The sequence below is a fragment of the Rhopilema esculentum genome, chromosome 18 (assembly GCF_057945365.1).
Source record: "Rhopilema esculentum isolate cy_ngs chromosome 18, ASM5794536v1, whole genome shotgun sequence".
NCBI classification, from domain to species: Eukaryota; Metazoa; Cnidaria; class Scyphozoa; order Rhizostomeae; family Rhizostomatidae; genus Rhopilema; species Rhopilema esculentum.
This window is the reverse complement of record NC_142832.1, coordinates 3,080,362-3,102,402: the sequence shown is the minus strand read 5'-3', so window position 1 is coordinate 3,102,402 and position 22,041 is coordinate 3,080,362. Positions and strand designations below refer to the sequence as shown.

The window sequence follows — 22,041 nt, the reverse complement described above, 5'->3', positions numbered from 1 at the left end:
GAACTAAATTTGATTCTCTTTTTGTTTAATAGTATCTCAAGATACTACACCTGGTGTGGGGTACACTGGGTAGGCCCCACACCAAGCTCCATTGATATACTCCAAAGAAAGTAATATCTTTGTTAGAAGGCTCAGATTATCCGATACTATTATCTAAAAACATAAATTCGTATTCTGAACTTATAACGACTTTACATTCTACTAAACCACACAGAAAGGAAAAGTTAGCTTTGGGCCCTCTGACTTAAAGCTGGCCCCCTACTAGCCCCTCCCCTAAACCTTTAAGGCTAAATTCGCCATTTTTAGCTAGAATCAATCATTACGGATGGAACAAAAGGAATCTTTCACGGGAAATTATTAAAAAGTTTTGAATTTAGCTATTCTTAGGTTGGATCGTTTGGATGGTATCCTAAAAAATAAAAATGTAAGTACCTAATTTGTGGAGTTAGAAGTTTGAAGAAAAAACGACACTGGAAAATTTTAGGAGACAAGAAACAAAATGAGCCGTTGTCAATGAGGTGTATACACCTCATTGGCCGTTGTAGATATTTAAAAACTTAATAAACTTACTTCACACAGGGATCCTTAATGCCCAGATTGCAGTCGCATCCAATATCATTTGCACGAACTTGATTACTCCCGCCATTTTGTGGTGTTCACAAGAAAAGTCAAATCGAGGCCAAATTAAATTGTTTCTAACGTTGGAAGGGTGGGCGGGGAGAGGGGGAGGGGGTGCAGGCATTGGGCTGCAGGCAAATTTAAAGTTCTCTAGCTCTATGACTATAATAGATGTTGAATTGAAAACTCTCAACTGCCACTTGACCTTGAATCAACTATAAACACACGCAAAGTCATGGATAAAGTTTTGAAATTATTTCCCTTTTTCAGGCTCGGATTCAGATTCTCCCACTTTGCAAGCTGTTTCAAAAATTCCCTTTCATGGATGATGATGGTAATAATATTATTCCTGGATCTGCTGAAGAACTTCCTGTAAACTTACAGTCCTGGCAAAAAGCTGAGACACTCGCAGAAAATTAAGGTAGTTCCAAATTATACAGCCCCCGTCCCCACCCCCCACCTACCCACCCCCCCCCTTTTCAATGTGGTTATTAGTAGTTTAGCACGCTTTATATAAAGATAAGACATTTGACTTCACTTTTCGGTAACAAGTTTCAGCTATTTTTTGTCAAGCTTGTAGCCTCGGCCCAGGGTACATAAACTCAAGCTGAGGATGAAAAGTTGAGATGGTGGGAGAGTGATGCAATGCAAGCACTCTTGATAGATGGATAAGCGCAGTAAAGAAGGTATGGGTTGTACGATCAAATTCTACACCAGCTGAGAAAGCTTTTCAGGGGCATGAAAAGCGCATTTTAAATGAACAGCAAGCTGTTTTGGAGGAAGCAGTAGAGGCATCTGTAATGTTAAAGAGTTGCATTACTTTTGACACAGTTCGTTTTTGAATTAATAAATATTGTACGAGTCTGATGTTAATGCATTCTTACATATTTAAATATTATGTCTCAATAATATTATACTTTAAACAATTTATTTGCTTTTTTTGAAAATCAATTCTATGAATAGCTTTAAAGTAATCGAGCAAGAGTTTATTCAAAAACAGGCAACTTTTAAGCAACTTCTTTATATTCGACAGGCAACTTTTCATGAAATTTTGAGTAACTTGTGGATAGCGCTTATATTAACAATGAACAATACATGGTCTTAATCTGAAAAACACCTAGCCTTTATTTGAAAAGCCCTAGCTTTATCTGCAAAACACTAGTCTTCATCTGGAAAACCTTGATCTTTATATGAAAATGAATATAATTGATGCGATCATTTGTTTTCTTTAAGATTTCTTTCTTGAAGCTAGTAACTGTAGGTAATTAAATTTTTATTTCCCAAGTGGTAAGATTCCAGTTTTATTGATACGATTGTAATTCAGAAGATGAATCTCATACATTTTCCAAGAGAAATCTTCTGATAGCTCTCCATGCATGCTGCTGTGCCAAAGAATGCTCAATTACATTCCCTCCCCATAAAACATAAACTTTATAATATGAATAGTAAGCAATGCGACACATTGGCATAAAAGGAACTTCGATTAAATGCCCGGTGCCTGGATAATGAAGAATAGTTGCAGACTCTCTGCCATGTTCATTTAGCCTCCTCTGCATTCTCCTTGCACAATCAGACATATTAGGACACATGTCATCATCTCCTGTGACCAGCATGATCTTCCCTTCGACTTTTTCAACTGGATTCTTGCTGTTTCGAAATTCAACAGGGTCCAGTTTGTCAATGTCTATAGAAACAACTTCATTCTTTTCATTTATATGGGCATGTTCCGGTTTGAATCCCCCATCTAAGCCCCTAACTTCCCCCTTGTATTTAAGTGTAATTGCCAAAATGTCAGATGTAGAAATACCAACAACAGCCCTCACCAGGGAATACTCTGCGCCAATCTGCAAAGCAATCTGACCGCCAGCTGAAGAACCTATATATCCAATGCCAGATGAATAAACCCTTCCATGACTTGCAAACCATTTTAGAGCTTCGATGAAATACTCCAAATCAATGTTGTTTGGGCTTTTAGGCAGATCTTTGTATCCAAAATAGGCTAATGCAAACGTGACAAATCCATGAGATGCCAAAATGGCTGCCCTAGACTCAATTAGATCCCCATGAATCCCAAACAAGTCAATGACACCTGTTATGGGAAATGAAAGATTAAAATTTTTTATGGCCATGGCCAACGCTCAGGCCGATTTTTCGAAGCATTCTTCTAGTCACCGTTAGCAAAGGCTTTGGGAGGACATAAAAAGAATCCATAAACGGACCCATATGACAAAATGATTTGAACTTTGAAGCATTATATTCCATGTTATGGACTATCATTGTCCACAACTATAATCAGGGCCATTGCTAAAGGGGGATATGGTGGAGGGGGTGTGAAACTCCCTTGGAAGAACATTTTATTGTAAAAACAAAAACTTTTAGGCCATTTTGCTTCGTCTAGTCATCAAATTTTAAGATCTGGCGGCAAATAAAGGATAGCTCTATTACTTTATCGGTAAATGGGATGTGCACAAAAGCTAGCGACGGTCCAATCTATATTCCTTAGCATTACATCGCATATATTGGCCTGATGTCAAAAGTATAAATTGAAAACGTACCTGGTAATTTTCTGCTTCTTTTTGGAACAAACAACGTCCCCCTTATGCGGCCAACACTTATCTCCTTGCGTTCCACATGATCAGCCAGATATGTTCGTAAAATTTTCGTTTTTGCTAGAGGCTCAGGAAGCTTTTCCACGGCTTGCTTCGGGCTATCTGCATTCCCTTGAGACATAACGTGCCTGTCAAACAAGAAAACCCTAAATTCCATCGGTTTAGTGACATCTCCTGCAATAAACCTGGCCCCTTTTTGTTGGCCTGGTACTGCTAACATGCTCCAAAATAAACCCATGTTGTCAATGCCTTTGTAGGTACCTCCAAAAGAAGAATCTCGTGACAAATTCAGCTCACCATCTTTGTCTGCGATGTAGTGTCCGTAAGATTCAAAAAGCTCCGATTTGTCAGAATTGAGCTCAACACGCAAGGTTACACTTTGAAATGGGCTCAAATTTTTCACTTTCATCTGAATCCTTTGATCCACGAGCACTGGACATTTCGGTGCAATTATTGTCGGTAACATTCTTACTTTCAATTTATCAACCCTACGTAAAGAATTGCCCATCACTTGCCTTTAGACCCAGTCCACATAAACACGGTGCCGGATATTTTTGAGAAAGCAATTACTGTTATCCGTTTGAAAATTCAAATGAATATGCATCAACACCATTAGCGTTTTCAAAAATATATCCGTCCACAGAGAAACGCAAAAAAGACGTTTGAAATTCCGCTATGAGCATGCGCAAATTTCTTGGCACCTGAAATCATCTGAAATGAACTGAAACCACCAAAAACATTCATAAATTAAAAGATAGAGTACATTCTGAATCCTATAAAGAGCTAGCCTAAAACCTGTTGTCTCCATATGATTTGATAAAAAGTCGACGAAACTAGCAGAAACGAAACGTGCAAAAGAGTTTCGCTTTGAACCAGAAAAATTGAAGTAATTAGAAAGCGCCTTATCTTATAAAGCTAAACATTCATAAATTAAAAGAAAGAGTACATTCTGAAAGCTCCAAGGAAATAGCCAATAACCTTTGCTGTCCATATGATTTCATTTTCTGGTAATCATCCTTATTATTCGCGTGGCCAACCTTGAAACATCGTAATATTAATGTAATATGAAACATTGCTTTTTGGTGAATATTCAAACTTGTCGGTAAATGAAGGTTATCCCACTCACTTTGTTGGCCAATGAGGCCTGAACACCTCCCTAGAGCGAAAAGCTAAAAATCACACTGCTTACACCCTATTAATTTGAGCACAAATTGACGACAATCCAGCCTCTGGTTTTCCAAAAAAAAATCAGCCTGAACTTAAATTTATTGGTTCTCACAAAAAATAGTACACTGCTATGGACACAGGTTAAAGAGGTTACTTGCTGAAACAGTGAATGTTGTCTGGCAAGCAGGTGATGCTTCTTTTGAAAAAAGGTTTTCAAAAATGACCTGCCTCATTTCAATAGATCTAGAAATGGTTTGTTGATGAGTTTGACTCTAGGCATGATAACCATCGCATCAAACTACATTAAGATTTTACTGCAAATTTGAACTAAATTTGATTCTCTTTTTGTTAAATAGTATCTCAAGATACTGCACCTGGTTTGGGGTACACTGGGTAGGCCCCACACCAAGCTCCATTGATATACTCCAAAGAAAGTAATATCTTTGTTAGAAGGCTCAGATTATCCGATACAATTATCTAAAAACATAAATTCGTATTCTGAACTTATAACGACTTTACATTCTACTAAACCACACAGAAAGGAAAAGTTAGCTTTGGGCCCTCTGACTTAAAACTGGCCCCCTACTAGCCCCTCCCCTAAACCTTTAAGGCTAAATTCGCCATTTTTAGCTAGAATCAATCATTACGGATGGAACAAAAGGAATCTTTCACGGGAAATTATTAAAAAGTTTTGAATTTCGCTATTCTTAGGTTGGATCGTTTGGATGCTATCCTAAAAAATAAAAATGTAAGTACCTAATTTGTGGAGTTAGAAGTTTGAAGAAAAAACGACACTGGAAAATTTTAGGAGACAAGAAACAAAATGAGCCGTTGTCAATGAGGTGTATACACCTCATTGGCCGTTGTAGATATTTAAAAACTTAATAAACTTACTTTACACAGGGATCCTTAATGCCCAGATTGCATTCGCATCCAATATCATTTGCACGAACTTGATTACTCCCGCCATTTTGTGGTGTTCACAAGAAAAGTCAAATCGAGGCCAAATTAAATTGTTTCTAACGTTGGAAGGGTGGGCGGGGGAGAGGGGGAGGGGGTGCAGGCATTGGGCTGCAGGCAAATTTAAAGTTCTCTAGCTCTATGACTATAATAGATGTTGAATTGAAAACTCTCAGCTGCCACTTGACCTTGAATCAACTATAAACACACGCAAAGTCATGCAAAGAGTTTTGAAATTATTTGCCTTTTTCAGGCTAGGATTCAGATTTTCCTACTTTGCAGCTGTTTCAAAATTTCCCTTTCATGGATGATGATGGTAATAATATTATTCCTGGATCTGCTGAAGAACTTCCTGTAAACTTACAGTCCTGGCAAAAAGCTGAGACACTCGCAGAAAATTAAGCTAGTTCCAAATTATTCGGCCCCCGCCCCCCCCCCCCCCCGACCCGCATCAATGTCGTTATTAGTCAGAGTAGTTTAGCCCGCGTTCATCCCCAGTTATTGTCCGTATTGACGTCGGAGGGAAGGGGGTGTGGCATGTTATATAAAGATAAGACATTTGACTTCACTTTTCGATAACAAGTTTCAGCTATTTTTGTCAAGATTTTAGCTTCGGCGCAGGGTACATAAACTCAAGCTGAGGATGAAAAGTTGAGATGGTGGGAAAGTGATGCAATGCAAGCACTCTTGATAGATGGATAAGCGCGGGAAAGAAGGTATGGGTTGTGCGTTCAAATTCTACACCAGCTGAGAAAGCTTTTCAGGGGCATGAAAAGCGCATTTTATATGAACAGCAAGCTGTTTTGGAGGAAGCAGTAGAGGCATCTGTAATATTAAAGAGTTGCCTGCTTTTGACACAGTTTGTTTTTGAATTAATAAATATTGTACGAGTCTGTTGTTGATGCATTCTTACATATTAAAATATTTTGTCTTTATAATATGTTTTAAACAGTTTGTTTGCTTTTTTTGAAAATTCATTCTATGAATAGTTTTAAAGTGATCGAGCAAGAGTTTATTCAAAAACAGGCAACTTTTGAGCAACCTCTTTATAATCTATGGCCAACTTTTCATGAAATTTTGAGTTACTTGTGGATAGCGCTTATATCAACAATGATCATAACATGGTCTTAATCTGAAAATACCTAGCCTTTATTTGAAAAAACCTAGCCTTTATTTAAAAATCTGAGTCTTTATCTAAAAAACCTTGGTCTTTATATGAAAAACACTAACCATACTCCGAAACTCAGTCGTTACACACAAAATAAGAAAAATATTAGGTAATTAAATTTTTATTTCCCAAGTTGTACTTTTCCTGTTTTATTGATACGATTGTAATTCAGAAGATGAATCTCATACATTTTCCAAGAGAAATCTTCTGATAGCTCTCCATGCATGCTCCTGTGCCGCAGAATGCTCAATTACATTCCCTCCCCATAAAACATAAACTTTATAATATGAATAGTAAGCAATGCGACACATTGGCATAAAAGGAACTTCGATTAAATGTCCGGTGCCTGGATAACTAAGAATAGTTGCAGACTCTCTGCCATGTTCATTTAGCCTCCTCTGCATTCTCAGTGCACAATCAGACATATTAGGACACATGTCATCATCTCCTGTGACCAGCATGATCTTCCCTTCGACTTTCTCAACTGGATTCTTGCTGTTTCGAAATTCAACAGGGTCCAGTTTGTCAATGTCTATAGAAACAACTTCATTCTTTTCATTTATATGGGCATGTTCCGGTTTGAATCCCCCATTTAAGCCCCTAACTTCCTCCTTGTATTTAAGTGGAATTGCCAAAAAGTCAGATGTAGAAATACCAACAACAGCCCTCACCAGGGAATATTCTGCGCCAATCTGCAAAGCAATCTGACCGCCAGCTGAAGAACCTATATATCCAATGCCAGATGAATAAACCCTTTCATGACTTGCAAACCATTTTAGAGCTTCGATGAAATACTCCAAATCAATGTTGTTTGGGCTTTTAGGCAGATCTTTATATCCAAAATAGGCTAATGCAAACGTGACAAATCCATGAGATGCCAGAATGGCTGCCCTAGACTCAATCAGATCCCCATGAATCCCAAACAAGTCAATGACACCTGTTATGGGAAAAGAAAGATTAAAGTTTTTATGGCCATGGCCAACGCTCAGGCTGATATATCGAAGCATTCTTCTAGTCACCGTTAGCAAAGGCTTTGGGAGGACATAAAAATAATCCATAAACGTACCCATATGACAAAATGATTTGAACTTTGAAGCATTATATTCCATGTTATGGACTATCATTGTCCACAACTATAATCAGGGCCATTGCTAAAGGGGGGTATGGTGGAGAGGGTGTGAAACTCCCTTGGAAGAACATTTTATTGTAAAAACAAAAACTTTTATTTCATTTTTCTCCGTCTAGTCATCAAATTTTAAGATCTGGCGGAAAAAAAGGATAGCTCTAGTACTTTATCGGTAAATGGGATGTGCACAAAAGCTAGCGACGGTCCAATCTATATTCCTTAGCATTACATCGCATATATTGGCCTGATGTCAAAAGTATAAATTGAAAACGTACCTGGTAACTTTCTGCTTCTTTTTGGAACAAACAACGTCCCCCTTATGCGGCCAACACTTATCTCCTTGCGTTCCACATGATCAGCCAGATATGTTCGTAAAATTTTCGTTTTTGCTAGAGGCTCAGGAAGCTTTTCCACGGCTTGCTTCGGGCTATCTGCATTCCCTTGAGACATAACGTGCCTGTCAAACAAGAAAACCCTAAATTCCATCGGTTTAGTGACATCTCCTGCAATAAACCTGACCCCTTTTCGTTGTCCTGGTACTGCTAACATGCTCCAAAATAAACCCATGTTGTCAATGCCTTTGTAGGTACCTCCAAAAGAAGAATCTCGTGACAAATTCAGCTCTCCATCTTTGTCTGCGATGTAGTGTCCATATGATTCAAAAAGCTCTGATTTGTCAGAATTGAGCTCAACTCGCAAGGTTACACTTTGAAATGGGCTCAAATTTTTCACTTTAATCTGAATCCTTTGATCCACGAGCACTGGACATTTCGGTGCAGTTATTGTCGGTAAAATTTTTACTTTCAATTTATCAACTCTACGTAAAGAATTGCCCATGACTTGCCTTTAGACCCAGTCCACATCCACACGGTTCCGGATATTTTTAAGAACGGAATTATTGTTATCCGTTTGAAATTCAAATGAATATGCATCAACACCATGAGCGTTTTCAAAAATATAACCGTCCTCACAGAAACGCAAAAAAGACGTTTGAAATTCCGCTATGAGCATGCGCAAATTTCTTGGCACCTGAAATCATCTGAAATGAACTGAAACCACCAAAAACATTCATACATTAAAAGATAGAGTACATTCTGAATGATATGAAGGGCTTGCCTTAAACCTCTGCTCTCCATATGATTTGATAAAGAGTCGATGAAACTAGCAGGGGCAAAACTTTAAAGCAGGGGCCATATAAAGATAAAGATTCATGAATTAAAAGATAGAGTACACTCCGAATGCTATGAAGGGCTATCCTTAAGCCTCTGCTTTCCCTGAAACTAGCAGGGGCCAGACAAAGAGAAGAGTGTGGCTTTGGATCAGAAAAGAAAGAAAAATAAAAATGCTCCTGACAGTATAAAGACAAACATTCATAGAGAAAAAGAAAGAGTACATTCTGAAAGCTCCAAGGGAATAGCCAATAACCTTTGCTGTCCATATGATTTCATTTTCTGGTAATCATTCTCCTTATTCGCGTGGCCAACCTTGAAACATTGTAATCTGGGATTTGGTTCTCACTTGTTTGAGTCTGCCAATGAATCGTTAAAAGTTTAACGTGTCAAGGTGCGAAGAGGATCAAATCGAAATGAAAATGAAAAGAATCAGAAATACCATCGACTATCATTGATTTTTCACTTTTTTCCATTACTGAGCATGGAGAGTAAACATAAAAAATGCCGAATCTACCGGGTAAAGAACAGATTCATAACTCATCCTTGTTATTCGCGTGGCCAACCTTGAAATATCGTAATATTAATGTAGTATGAAACATTGCTTTTTGATGAATAATCAAACTTTTTGGTAAATGAAGGTTGTCCCACTCACTTTGTTGGCCAATGAGGCCTGAACACCTCCCTTGAGCGAAAAAGCTAAAAATCACACTGCTTACACCCTATTAATTTGAGCACAAATTAACGACAATCCAGCCTCTGGTTTTCCAAAAAATAGTCAGCCTCAACTTGAATTTATTGGTTCTCACAAAAAATAGTACACTGCTATGGACACAGGTTAAAGAGGTTACTTGCTGAAACAGTAAATGTTGTCTGGCAAGCAGGTGATGCTTCTTTTGACAAAAGGTTTTCAAAAATAATGACCTGCCTCATTTCAATAGATCTAGAAATGTTTGTTGATGAGTTTGACTCTAGGCATGATAACCATCGCATCAAACTACATTAAGATTTCACTGCAAGTTTAAACAAAATTTGATTCTCTTTTTTTTCAATAGTATCTCAAGATACTACACCTGGTATGGGGTACACTGTGTAGGTCCAGGGGCGTCACGAGGCAAGCCTTGTAGGGAGGGGGGGTGTCGACTTCAAATTTACTTGATTAAAAAATTTTTGCCTGAATTCTTCAGCTGCTGTGCACAAACCTTTGCATATAGTTACTACCCGAGGGGGCACCATGGTTGCCGCGGTAGGAGCAGGAAATTTTCAAAATTTTGATGCTTCTAGTTCCCTGGAAAATGCACTCTTACAAGCACATTTCACTTAAGCAATCCTCCTAATCCTATTGAAAATATATTTTTTGCAAACAAATTGAACAGCAGATGAAATACTATGTTGTCTTGAGGCCGTGGTCTTGAGAAATACTATGTTGTCAGTTACCTCTGAAGCTAGGTAACAAGCAGCGCTGGTTGTCAATTTAGATCCCTCTTTCCTTCTTAGCATGCCTTTTGAATGTTAAAAAAAATCTGGAGCTCATAGTGAATTGCAGTTGACGCTTCTACTGAAAAACTTTAGGGGAAATGGACACAAGACACAATTTTACCTAAAGAGGGCCTGGATTTTTCGATTTAGTGCCAACAAGAAATCTTCAAAGCTTCAAATCATTAGTTTGTTTACCTTCATTCATATCAAGGAATATCATATTTAACCAACGGAGCAACTACCTTTGCTTGATCCTCTATTGATTTTGTGACATGAAGGTCTCTGAAATACCTAAAGTGCTTCTTCCACCGAGCGGGTTTTACCTGAAATTTCCTATTGAGATACTATTGGGGGGAGGGGGGTGTGACACCCCTACAACCCCCGGTCGCGACGCCCCTGGGTATGCCCCACACCAAGCTCCATTTATATACTCCAAAGAAAGTAATATCTTTGTTAGAAGGCTCCGATTATCCGATACAATTATCTAAAAACATAAATTCGTATTCTGAACTTATGAACAACTTTACATTCTACTAAACCACACACAAAGGAAAAGATAACTTTGGGCCCTCTGACTTAAAGCTGGCCCCCTACTAGCCCCTTCCCCAAACTCTTTGGGCTATATTCGCCATTTTTAGCTAGAATCAATTTTTAAGGATGGAAGAAAAGGAGTCTTTTACGGGAAATTATTAAAAAGTTTTGAATTTGCTATTCTTAGGTTGGATCGTCTGGATGCTATCCTAAAAAATAAAAATGTAAGTACCTAATTTGTGGAGTTAGAAGTTTGAAGAAAAAACGACACTGGAAAATTTTAGTAGACAAGAAAGAAAATGAGCCGTTGTCAATGAGGTGTATACACCTCATTGGCCGTTGTAGATATTTAAAAACTTAATAAACTTACTTCACACAGGGATCCTTAAAGCCCAGATTGCATTCGCATCCAATATCATTTGCACGAACTTGATTACTCCCGCCATATTGTGGTGTTCACAAGAAAAGTCAAATCGAGGCCAAATTAAATTGTTTCTAACGTTGGAAGGGTGGGCGGGGGAGAGGGGGGAGGGGGTGCAGGCATTGGGCTGCAGGCAAATTTAAAGTTCTCTAGCTCTATGACTATAATAGATGTTGAATTGAAAACTCTCAACTGCCACTTGAACTTGAATCAACTATAAACACACGCAAAGTCTTGCATAAAGTTTTGAAATTATTTGCCTTTTTCAGGCTAGGATTCAGATTTTCCCACTTTGCAGCTGTTTCAAAATTTCCCTTTCATGGATGATGATGGTAATAATATTACTGCTGGATCTGCTGAAGAACTTCCTGTAAACTTACAGTACTGGCAAAAAGCTAAGACACTCGCAGAAAATTAAGCTAGTTCCAAATTATATAGCCCCCGTCCCCCCCGACCCGCATCAATGTTGTTATTAGTCAGAGTAGTTTAGCCCGCGTTCATCCCCAGTTATTGTCCGTATTGACGTCGGAGGGAAGGGGGTGTGGCATGTTATATAAAGATAAGACATTTGACTTCACTTTTCGATAACAAATCTCAGCTATTTTTTGTCAAGATTGTAGCTACGGCCCAGGGTACATGAACTCAAGCTGAGGATGAAAAGTTGAGATGGTGGGAAAGTGATGCAATGCAAGCACTTTTGATGGATGGAAAAGCGCAGGAAAGAAGGTATGGGTTGTGCGTTCAAATTCTACACCAGCTGAGAAAGCTTTTCAGGGGCATGAAAAGCGCATTTTAAATGAACAGCAAGCTGTTTTCGAGGAAGCAGTAGAGGCATCTGTAATGTTAAAGAGTTGCATGCTTTTGACACAGTTTCTTTTTGAATTAATAAATATTGTACGAGTCTGTTGTTGATGCATTCTTACATATTAAAATATTTTGTCTTTATATTATGTTTTAAACAGTTTGTTTGCTTTTTTTGAAAATTCATTCTATGAATAGTTTTAAAGTGATCGAGCAAGAGTTTATTCAAAAACAGGCAACTTTTGAGCAACCTCTTTATAATCTATGGCCAACTTTTCATGAAATTTTGAGTAACTTGTGGATAGCGCTTATATCAACAATGATCATAACATGGTCTTAATCTGAAAATACCTAGCCTTTATTTGAAAATACCTAGCCTTTATTTAAAAATCTTAGTCTTCATCTAAAAAACCTTGGTCTTTATATGAAAAACACTAACCATACTCCGAAACTCAGTCGTTACACACAAAATAAGAAAAATATTAGGTAATTAAATTTTTTTTCCCAAGTTGTAAGATTCCAGTTTTATTGATACGATTGTAATTCAGAAGATGAATCTCATACATTTTCCAAGAGAAATCTTCTGATAGCTCTCCATGCATGCTCCTGTGCCGCAGAATGCTCAATTACATTCCCTCCCCATAAAACATAAACTTTATAATATGAATAGTAAGCAATGCGACACATTGGCATAAAAGGAACTTCGATTAAATGCCCGGTGCCTGGATAATGAAGAATAGTTGCAGACTCTCTGCCATGTTCATTTAGCCTCCTCTGCATTCTCCTTGCACAATCAGACATATTAGGACACATGTCATCATCTCCTGTGACCAGCATGATCTTCCCTTCGACTTTTTCAACTGGATTCTTGCTGTTTCGAAATTCAACAGGGTCCAGTTTGTCAATGTCTATAGAAACAACTTCATTCTTTTCATTTATATGGGCATGTTCCGGTTTGAATCCCCCATCTAAGCCCCTAACTTCCCCCTTGTATTTAAGTGTAATTGCCAAAATGTCAGCAGTAGAAATACCAACAACAGCCCTCACCAGGGAATACTCTGCGCCAATCTGCAAAGCAATCTGACCGCCAGCTGAAGAACCTATATATCCAATGCCAGATGAATAAACCCTTTCATGACTTGCAAACCATTTTAGAGCTTCGATGAAATACTCCAAATCAATGTTGTTTGGGCTTTTAGGCAGATCTTTGTATCCAAAATAGGCTAATGCAAACGTGACAAATCCATGAGATGCCAGAATGGCTGCCCTAGACTCAATTAGATCCCCATGAATCCCAAACAAGTCAATGACACCTGTTATGGGAAATGAAAGATTAAAATTTTTTATGGCCATGGCCAACGCTCAGGCCGATTTTTCGAAGCATTCTTCTAGTCACCGTTAGCAAAGGCTTTGGGAGGACATAAAAAGAATCCATAAACGGACCCATATGACAAAATGATTTGAACTTTGAAGCATTATATTCCATGTTATGGACTATCATTGTCCACAACTATAATCAGGGCCATTGCTAAAGGGGGATATGGTGGAGGGGGTGTGAAACTCCCTTGGAAGAACATTTTATTGTAAAAACAAAAACTTTTAGGCCATTTTGCTTCGTCTAGTCATCAAATTTTAAGATCTGGCGGCAAATAAAGGATAGCTCTATTACTTTATCGGTAAATGGGATGTGCACAAAAGCTAGCGACGGTCCAATCTATATTCCTTAGCATTACATCGCATATATTGGCCTGATGTCAAAAGTATAAATTGAAAACGTACCTGGTAATTTTCTGCTTCTTTTTGGAACAAACAACGTCCCCCTTATGCGGCCAACACTTATCTCCTTGCGTTCCACATGATCAGCCAGATATGTTCGTAAAATTTTCGTTTTTGCTAGAGGCTCAGGAAGCTTTTCCACGGCTTGCTTCGGAGAAAACCCTAAATTCCATCGGTTTAGTGACATCTCCTGCAATAAACCTGGCCCCTTTTTGTTGGCCTGGTACTGCTAACATGCTCCAAAATAAACCCATGTTGTCAATGCCTTTGTAGGTACCTCCAAAAGAAGAATCTCGTGACAAATTCAGCTCACCATCTTTGTCTGCGATGTAGTGTCCGTAAGATTCAAAAAGCTCCGATTTGTCAGAATTGAGCTCAACACGCAAGGTTACACTTTGAAATGGGCTCAAATTTTTCACTTTCATCTGAATCCTTTGATCCACGAGCACTGGACATTTCGGTGCAATTATTGTCGGTAACATTCTTACTTTCAATTTATCAACCGTACGTAAAGAATTGCCCATCACTTGCCTTTAGACCCAGTCCACATCCACACGGTTCCGGATATTTTTAAGAACGGAATTATTGTTATCCGTTTGAAAATTCAAATGAATATGCATCAACACCATTAGCGTTTTCAAAAATATATCCGTCCTCACAGAAACGCAAAAAAGACGTTTGAAATTCCGCTATGAGCATGCGCAAATTTCTTGGCACCTGGAATCATCTGAAATGAACTGAAACCACCAAAAACATTCATACATTAAAAGATAGAGTACATTTTGAATGCTATGAAGGGCTTGCCTTAAACCTCTGCTCTCCATATGAATTGATAAAGAGTCGATGAAACTAGCAGGAACGAAACGTGCAAAAGAGTTTCGCTTTGTACCAGAAAAATTGAGGTTATTAAAAAGCTCCTTATCTTATAAAGATAAACATTCATACATTAAAAGAAAGAGTACATTCTGAAAGCTCCAAGGGAATAGCCAATAACCTTTGCTGTCCATATGATTTCATTTTCTGGTAATCATTCTCGTTATTTGCATGACCAACCTTGAAACATTCTAATCTGGGATTTGGTTCTCACTTGTTTGAGTCTGCCAATGAATCGTTAAAAGTTTAACGTGTCGAGGTGCGAAGAGGATCAAATCGAAATGAAAATGAAAAGAATCAGAAATACCATCGACTACCATTGATTTTTCACTTTTGTCAATTACTGAGCATGGAGAGTAAACATAAAAAATGCCGAATCTACCGGGTAAAGAACAGATTCATAACTCATCCTTGTTATTCGCTTGGCCAACCTTGAAACATCGTAATATTAATGTAACATGAAACATTGCTTTTTGGTGAATATTCAAACTTGTCGGTAAATGAAGGTTGTTCCACTCACTTTGTTGGCCAATGAGGCCTGAACACCTCCCTAGAGCGAAAAAGTTAAAAATCGCACTGCTTACACCCTATTAATTTGAGCACAAATTAACGACAATCCAGCCTCTGGTTCTCCAAAAAATAGTCAGCCTGAATTTGAATTTATTAGTTCTCACAAAAAATAGTACACTGCTATGGACACAGGTTAAAGAGGTTACTTGCTGAAACAGTAAATGTTGTCTGGCAAGCAGGTGATGCTTCTTTTGAAAAAAGGTTTCAAAAATGACCTGCCTCATTTCAGTCCACCTAGAAATGTTTGTTGATGAGTTTGACTCTAGGCATGATAACCATCGCATCAAACTACATTAAGATTTTACTGCAAGTTTAAACAAAATTTGATTCTCTTTTTGTTCAATAGTATCTCAAGATACTACACCTGGTATGGGGTACACTGTGTAGGTCCAGGCGCGTCACGAGGCAAGCCTTGTTGGGGGGGGGGGTGTGGACTACAAATTTACTTGATTAAAAAATTTTTGCCTGAATTCTTCAGCTGCTGTGCACAAACCTCTGCATATAGTTACTACCCGAGGGGGCACCATGGTTGCCGCGGAAGGAGCAGGAAATTTTCAAAATTTTGATGCTTCTAGTTCCCTGGAAAATGCACTCTTTCAAGCACATTTCACTTAAGCAATCCTCCTAATCCTATTGACAATATATTTTTTGCAAACAAATTGAACAGCAGATGAAATACTATGTTGTCTTGAGGCCGTGGTCTTGAGAAATACTATGTTGTCAGTTACTTCTGAAGCTAGGTAACAAGCAGCACTGGTTGTCAATTTAGATCCCTCTTTCCTTCTTAGCATGCCTTTTGAATGTTAAAAAAAATCTGGAGCTCATAGTGAATTGCAGTTGACGCTTCTACCGAAAAACTTTAGGGGAAATGGACACAAGACACAATTTTACCTAAAGAGGGCCTGGATTTTTTGATCTAGGGCCAACAAGAAATCTTCAAATCTTCAAATCATTAGTTTGTTTACCTTCATTCATACCAAGGAATATCATATTTACCCAACGGAGCAACTACCTTTGCTTGATCCTCTATTGCTTTTGTGACATGAAGGTCTCTAAAATACCTAAAGCGCTTCTTCCACCGAGCGGGTTTTACCTGAAATTTCCTATTGAGATACAATTGGGGGGGGGGTGTGACAGCTTTGGGCCCTCTGACTTAAAGCTGACTCCCTACTAGCCCCTCCCCCAAACTTTTAAGGCTATAATCGCCATTTTTAGCTAGAATCAATTTTTACGGATGGAAGAAAAGGAGTCTTTTACGGAAAATTATTAAAAAGTTTTGAATTTGCTATTCTTAGGCAGGGGTGTAGAGCAAGGGGGGCTCAGGGGGGCTGAGCCCCCCTTGTTGATGCCAAAAATTGGCAGATTACTACTTTTGCTATTGTTTTTCGCGGCATTTTGGGCAAGAGCCCCCCTTGTTATTTTGATAGCACTACACCACTGTTCTTAGGTTGGATCGTCTGGATGCTATCCTAAAAAATAAAAATGGAAGTACCTTATTTGTGGAGTTAGAAGTTTGAAGAAAAAAACGACACTGGAAAATGTTTGGAGTCAAGAAACAAAATGAGCCGTTGTAGATATTTAAAAACTTAATAAACTTACTTCACACAGGGATCCTTAATGCCCAGATTGCATTCGCATCCAATATCATTTGCACGAACTTGATTACTCCCGCCATTTTGTGGTGTTCACAAGAAAAGTCAAATCGAGGCCAAATTAAATTGTTTCTAACGTTGGAAGGGTGGGCGGGGGAGAGGGGGAGGAGGTGCAGGCATTGGGCTGCAGGCAAATTTAAAGTTCTCTAGCTCTATGACTATAATTGATGTTGAATTGAAAACTCTCAACTGCCACTTGACCTTGAATCAACTATAAACACACGCAAAGTCATGCATAGAGTTTTGAAATTATTTGCCTTTTTCAGACTAGGATTCAGATTCTCCCACTTTGCAGCTGTTTCAAAATTTCCCTTTCATGGATGATGATGGTAATAATATTATTGCTGGATCTGCTGAAGAACTTCCTGTAAACTTACAGCCCTGGCAAAAGCTAAGACACTCGCAGAAAATTAAGCTAGTTCCAAATTATACAGCCCCCGTCCCCCCCGCCCGCATCAATGTTGTTATTAGTCAGAGTAGTTTAGCCCGCGTTCATCCCCAGTTATTGTCCGTATTGACGTCGGAGGGAAGGGGGTGTGGCATGTTATATAAAGATAAGACATTTGACTTCACTTTTCGATAACAAGTTTCAGCTATTTTTTGTCAAGATTTTAGCTTCGGCCCAGGGTACATAAACTCAAGCTGAGGATGAAAAGTTGAGATGGTGGGAAAGTGATGCAATGCAAGCACTTTTGATGGATGGAAAAGCGCAGGAAAGAAGGTATGGGTTGTACGATCAAATTCTACACCAGCTGAGAAAGCTTTTCAGGGGCATGAAAAGCGCATTTTAAATGAACAGCAAGCTGTTTTGGAGGAAGCAGTAGAGGCATCTGTAATGTTAAAGGGTTGTATGCTTTTGACACAGTTTGTTTTTGAATTAATAAATATTGTACGAGTCTGTTGTTGATGTATTCTTACATATTAAAATATTTTGTCTTTATATTATGTTTTAAACAGTTTGTTTGCTTTTTTTGAAAATTCATTCTATGAATAGTTTTAAAGTGATCGAGCAAGAGTTTATTCAAAAACAGGCAACTTTTAAGCAACCTCTTTATATTCTACAGGCAACTTTTCATGAAATTTTGAGTAACTTGTGGATAGCGCTTATATTAACAATGAACAATACATGGTCTTAATCTGAAAATACCCACCCTTTATTTGAAAAGCCCTAGCTTTATCTGAAAAACACTAGTCTTCATCTGGAAAACCTTGGTCTTTATATGAAAAACACTAACCATACTCCGAAACTCGGTCGTTACACACAAAATAAGAAAAATATTAGGTAATTAAATTTTTATTTCCCAAGTTGTAAGATTCCAGTTTTATTGATACGATTGTAATTCAGAAGATGAATCTCATACATTTTCCAAGAGAAATCTTCTGATAGCTCTCCATGCATGCTCCTGTGCCGCAGAATGCTCAATTACATTCCCTCCCCATAAAACATAAACTTTATAATATGAATAGTAAGCAATGCGACACATTGGCATAAAAGGAACTTCGATTAAATGCCCGGTGCCTGGATAATAAAGAATAGTTGCAGACTCTCTGCCATGTTCATTTAGCCTCCTCTGCATTCTCCTTGCACAATCAGACATATTAGGACACATGTCATCATCTCCTGTGACCAGCATGATCTTCCCTTCGACTTTTTCAACTGGATTCTTGCTGTTTCGAAATTCAACAGGGTCCAGTTTGTCAATGTCTATAGAAACAACTTCATTCTTTTCATTTATATGGGCATGTTCCGGTTTGAATCCCCCATCTAAGCCCCTAACTTCCCCCTTGTATTTAAGTGTAATTGCCAAAATGTCAGCCGTAGAAATACCAACAACAGCCCTCACCAGGGAATACTCTGCGCCAATCTGCAAAGCAATCTGACCGCCAGCTGAAGAACCTATATATCCAATGCCAGATGAATAAACCCTTTCATGACTTGCAAACCATTTTAGAGCTTCGATGAAATACTCCAAATCAATGTTGTTTGGGCTTTTAGGCAGATCTTTGTATCCAAAATAGGCTAATGCAAACGTGACAAATCCATGAGATGCCAAAATGGCTGCCCTAGACTCAATTAGATCCCCATGAATCCCAAACAAGTCAATGACACCTGTTATGGGAAATGAAAGATTAAAATTTTTTATGGCCATGGCCAACGCTCAGGCCGATTTTTCGAAGCATTCTTCTAGTCACCGTTAGCAAAGGCTTTGGGAGGACATAAAAAGAATCCATAAACGGACCCATATGACAAAATGATTTGAACTTTGAAGCATTATATTCCATGTTATGGACTATCATTGTCCACAACTATAATCAGGGCCATTGCTAAAGGGGGATATGGTGGAGGGGGTGTGAAACTCCCTTGGAAGAACATTTTATTGTAAAAACAAAAACTTTTAGGCCATTTTGCTTCGTCTAGTCATCAAATTTTAAGATCTGGCGGCAAATAAAGGATAGCTCTATTACTTTATCGGTAAATGGGATGTGCACAAAAGCTAGCGACGGTCCAATCTATATTCCTTAGCATTACATCGCATATATTGGCCTGATGTCAAAAGTATAAATTGAAAACGTACCTGGTAACTTTCTGCTTCTTTTTGGAACAAACAACGTCCCCCTTATGCGGCCAACACTTATCTCCTTGCGTTCCACATGATCAGCCAGATATGTTCGTAAAATTTTCGTTTTTGCTAGAGGCTCAGGAAGCTTTTCCACGGCTTGCTTCGGGCTATCTGCATTCCCTTGAGACATAACGTGCCTGTCAAACAAGAAAACCCTAAATTCCATCGGTTTAGTGACATCTCCTGCAATAAACCTGGTTCCTTTTTGTTGGCCTGGTACTGCTAACATGCTCCAAAATAAACCCATGTTGTCAATGCCTTTGTAGGTACCTCCAAAAGAAGAATCTCGTGACAAATTCAGCTCACCATCTTTGTCTGCGATGTAGTGTCCGTAAGATTCAAAAAGCTCCGATTTAACAGAATTGAGCTCAACACGCAAGGTTACACTTTGAAATGGGCTCAAATTTTTCACTTTCATCTGAATCCTTTGATCCACGAGCACTGGACATTTCGGTGCAATTATTGTCGGTAACATTCTTACTTTCAATTTATCAACCCTACGTAAAGAATTGCCCATCACTTGCCTTTAGACCCAGTCCACATAAACACGGTGCCGGATATTTTTGAGAAAGCAATAACTGTTATCCGTTTGAAAATTCAAATGAATATGCATCAACACCATTAGCGTTTTCAAAAATATATCCGTCCTCACAGAAACGCAAAAAAGACGTTTGAAATTCCGCTATGAGCATGCGCAAATTTCTTGGCACCTGGAATCATCTGAAATGAACTGAAACCACCAAAAACATTCATACATTAAAAGATAGAGTACATTTTGAATGCTATGAAGGGCTTGCCTTAAACCTCTGCTCTCCATATGAATTGATAAAGAGTCGATGAAACTAGCAGGAACGAAACGTGCAAAAGAGTTTCGCTTTGTACCAGAAAAATTGAGGTTATTAAAAAGCTCCTTATCTTATAAAGATAAACATTCATACATTAAAAGAAAGAGTACATTCTGAAAGCTCCAAGGGAATAGCCAATAACCTTTGCTGTCCATATGATTTCATTTTCTGGTAATCATTCTCGTTATTTGCATGACCAACCTTGAAACATTCTAATCTGGGATTTGGTTCTCACTTGTTTGAGTCTGCCAATGAATCGTTAAAAGTTTAACGTGTCGAGATGCGAAGAGGATCAAATCGAAATGAAAATGAAAAGAATCAGAAATACCATCGACTACCATTGATTTTTCACTTTTGTCAATTACTGAGCATGGAGAGTAAACATAAAAAATGCCGAATCTACCGGGTAAAGAACAGATTCATAACTCATCCTTGTTATTCGCTTGGCCAACCTTGAAACATCGTAATATTAATGTAACATGAAACATTGCTTTTTGGTGAATATTCAAACTTGTCGGTAAATGAAGGTTGTTCCACTCACTTTGTTGGCCAATGAGGCCTGAACACCTCCCTAGAGCGAAAAAGTTAAAAATCGCACTGCTTACACCCTATTAATTTGAGCACAAATTAACGACAATCCAGCCTCTGGTTCTCCAAAAAATAGTCAGCCTGAATTTGAATTTATTAGTTCTCACAAAAAATAGTACACTGCTATGGACACAGGTTAAAGAGGTTACTTGCTGAAACAGTAAATGTTGTCTGGCAAGCAGGTGATGCTTCTTTTGAAAAAAGGTTTCAAAAATGACCTGCCTCATTTCAGTCCACCTAGAAATGTTTGTTGATGAGTTTGACTCTAGGCATGATAACCATCGCATCAAACTACATTAAGATTTTACTGCAAGTTTAAACAAAATTTGATTCTCTTTTTGTTCAATAGTATCTCAAGATACTACACCTGGTATGGGGTACACTGTGTAGGTCCAGGCGCGTCACGAGGCAAGCCTTGTTGGGGGGGGGGGTGTGGACTACAAATTTACTTGATTAAAAAATTTTTGCCTGAATTCTTCAGCTGCTGTGCACAAACCTCTGCATATAGTTACTACCCGAGGGGGCACCATGGTTGCCGCGGAAGGAGCAGGAAATTTTCAAAATTTTGATGCTTCTAGTTCCCTGGAAAATGCACTCTTTCAAGCACATTTCACTTAAGCAATCCTCCTAATCCTATTGACAATATATTTTTTGCAAACAAATTGAACAGCAGATGAAATACTATGTTGTCTTGAGGCCGTGGTCTTGAGAAATACTATGTTGTCAGTTACTTCTGAAGCTAGGTAACAAGCAGCACTGGTTGTCAATTTAGATCCCTCTTTCCTTCTTAGCATGCCTTTTGAATGTTAAAAAAAATCTGGAGCTCATAGTGAATTGCAGTTGACGCTTCTACCGAAAAACTTTAGGGGAAATGGACACAAGACACAATTTTACCTAAAGAGGGCCTGGATTTTTTGATCTAGGGCCAACAAGAAATCTTCAAATCTTCAAATCATTAGTTTGTTTACCTTCATTCATACCAAGGAATATCATATTTACCCAACGGAGCAACTACCTTTGCTTGATCCTCTATTGCTTTTGTGACATGAAGGTCTCTAAAATACCTA

General features: G+C 38.4%; 4 protein-coding genes and 1 long non-coding RNA gene across 5 annotated transcripts in view; all 5 read right to left on the bottom strand.

Annotated features, from left to right (window-relative positions):
* LOC148958072 (uncharacterized) overlaps nt 1–5,492 on the bottom strand; it is a 34,355-nt gene extending 28,863 nt beyond the window's left edge. Inside the window, exon 1 of the long non-coding RNA XR_016144876.1 lies at nt 5,289–5,492. This is a non-coding gene — a long non-coding RNA (uncharacterized LOC148958072). The remainder of the gene's footprint in view (nt 1–5,288) is intronic.
* Nucleotides 1,536–5,279, bottom strand: LOC135680732 (bile acid-CoA:amino acid N-acyltransferase-like). Its single transcript, XM_089113767.1, has 2 exons — nt 3,174–5,279; nt 1,536–2,707 (listed from the first exon to the last, which is right to left on the bottom strand). The coding sequence occupies exons 1-2, from the start codon at nt 3,733–3,735 to the stop codon at nt 1,953–1,955; spliced, it is 1,317 nt and encodes a 438-aa protein (XP_088969893.1). The 5' UTR covers nt 3,736–5,279; the 3' UTR covers nt 1,536–1,952.
* A 99-nt stretch (nt 5,493–5,591) lies between the features above and the next one.
* On the bottom strand, nt 5,592–11,846 carry LOC148958071 (bile acid-CoA:amino acid N-acyltransferase-like). Its single transcript, XM_089113769.1, has 2 exons — nt 7,924–11,846; nt 5,592–7,459 (listed from the first exon to the last, which is right to left on the bottom strand). The coding sequence occupies exons 1-2, from the start codon at nt 8,483–8,485 to the stop codon at nt 6,705–6,707; spliced, it is 1,317 nt and encodes a 438-aa protein (XP_088969895.1). The 5' UTR covers nt 8,486–11,846; the 3' UTR covers nt 5,592–6,704.
* Nucleotides 11,847–12,361: 515 nt separating this feature from the next.
* On the bottom strand, nt 12,362–14,342 carry LOC148958070 (acyl-coenzyme A amino acid N-acyltransferase 2-like). The gene is made up of 2 exons (XM_089113770.1): nt 13,829–14,342; nt 12,362–13,362 (listed from the first exon to the last, which is right to left on the bottom strand). Exons 1-2 carry the CDS (start codon nt 14,010–14,012, stop codon nt 12,608–12,610), a joined length of 939 nt encoding a protein of 312 aa, XP_088969896.1. The 5' UTR covers nt 14,013–14,342; the 3' UTR covers nt 12,362–12,607.
* A 113-nt stretch (nt 14,343–14,455) lies between these two features.
* LOC148958069 (bile acid-CoA:amino acid N-acyltransferase-like) lies at nt 14,456–22,039 on the bottom strand. The gene is made up of 2 exons (XM_089113768.1): nt 19,497–22,039; nt 14,456–19,030 (listed from the first exon to the last, which is right to left on the bottom strand). Exons 1-2 carry the CDS (start codon nt 20,056–20,058, stop codon nt 18,276–18,278), a joined length of 1,317 nt encoding a protein of 438 aa, XP_088969894.1. The 5' UTR covers nt 20,059–22,039; the 3' UTR covers nt 14,456–18,275.
* Between the last annotated feature and the right edge of the window lie 2 nt (nt 22,040–22,041).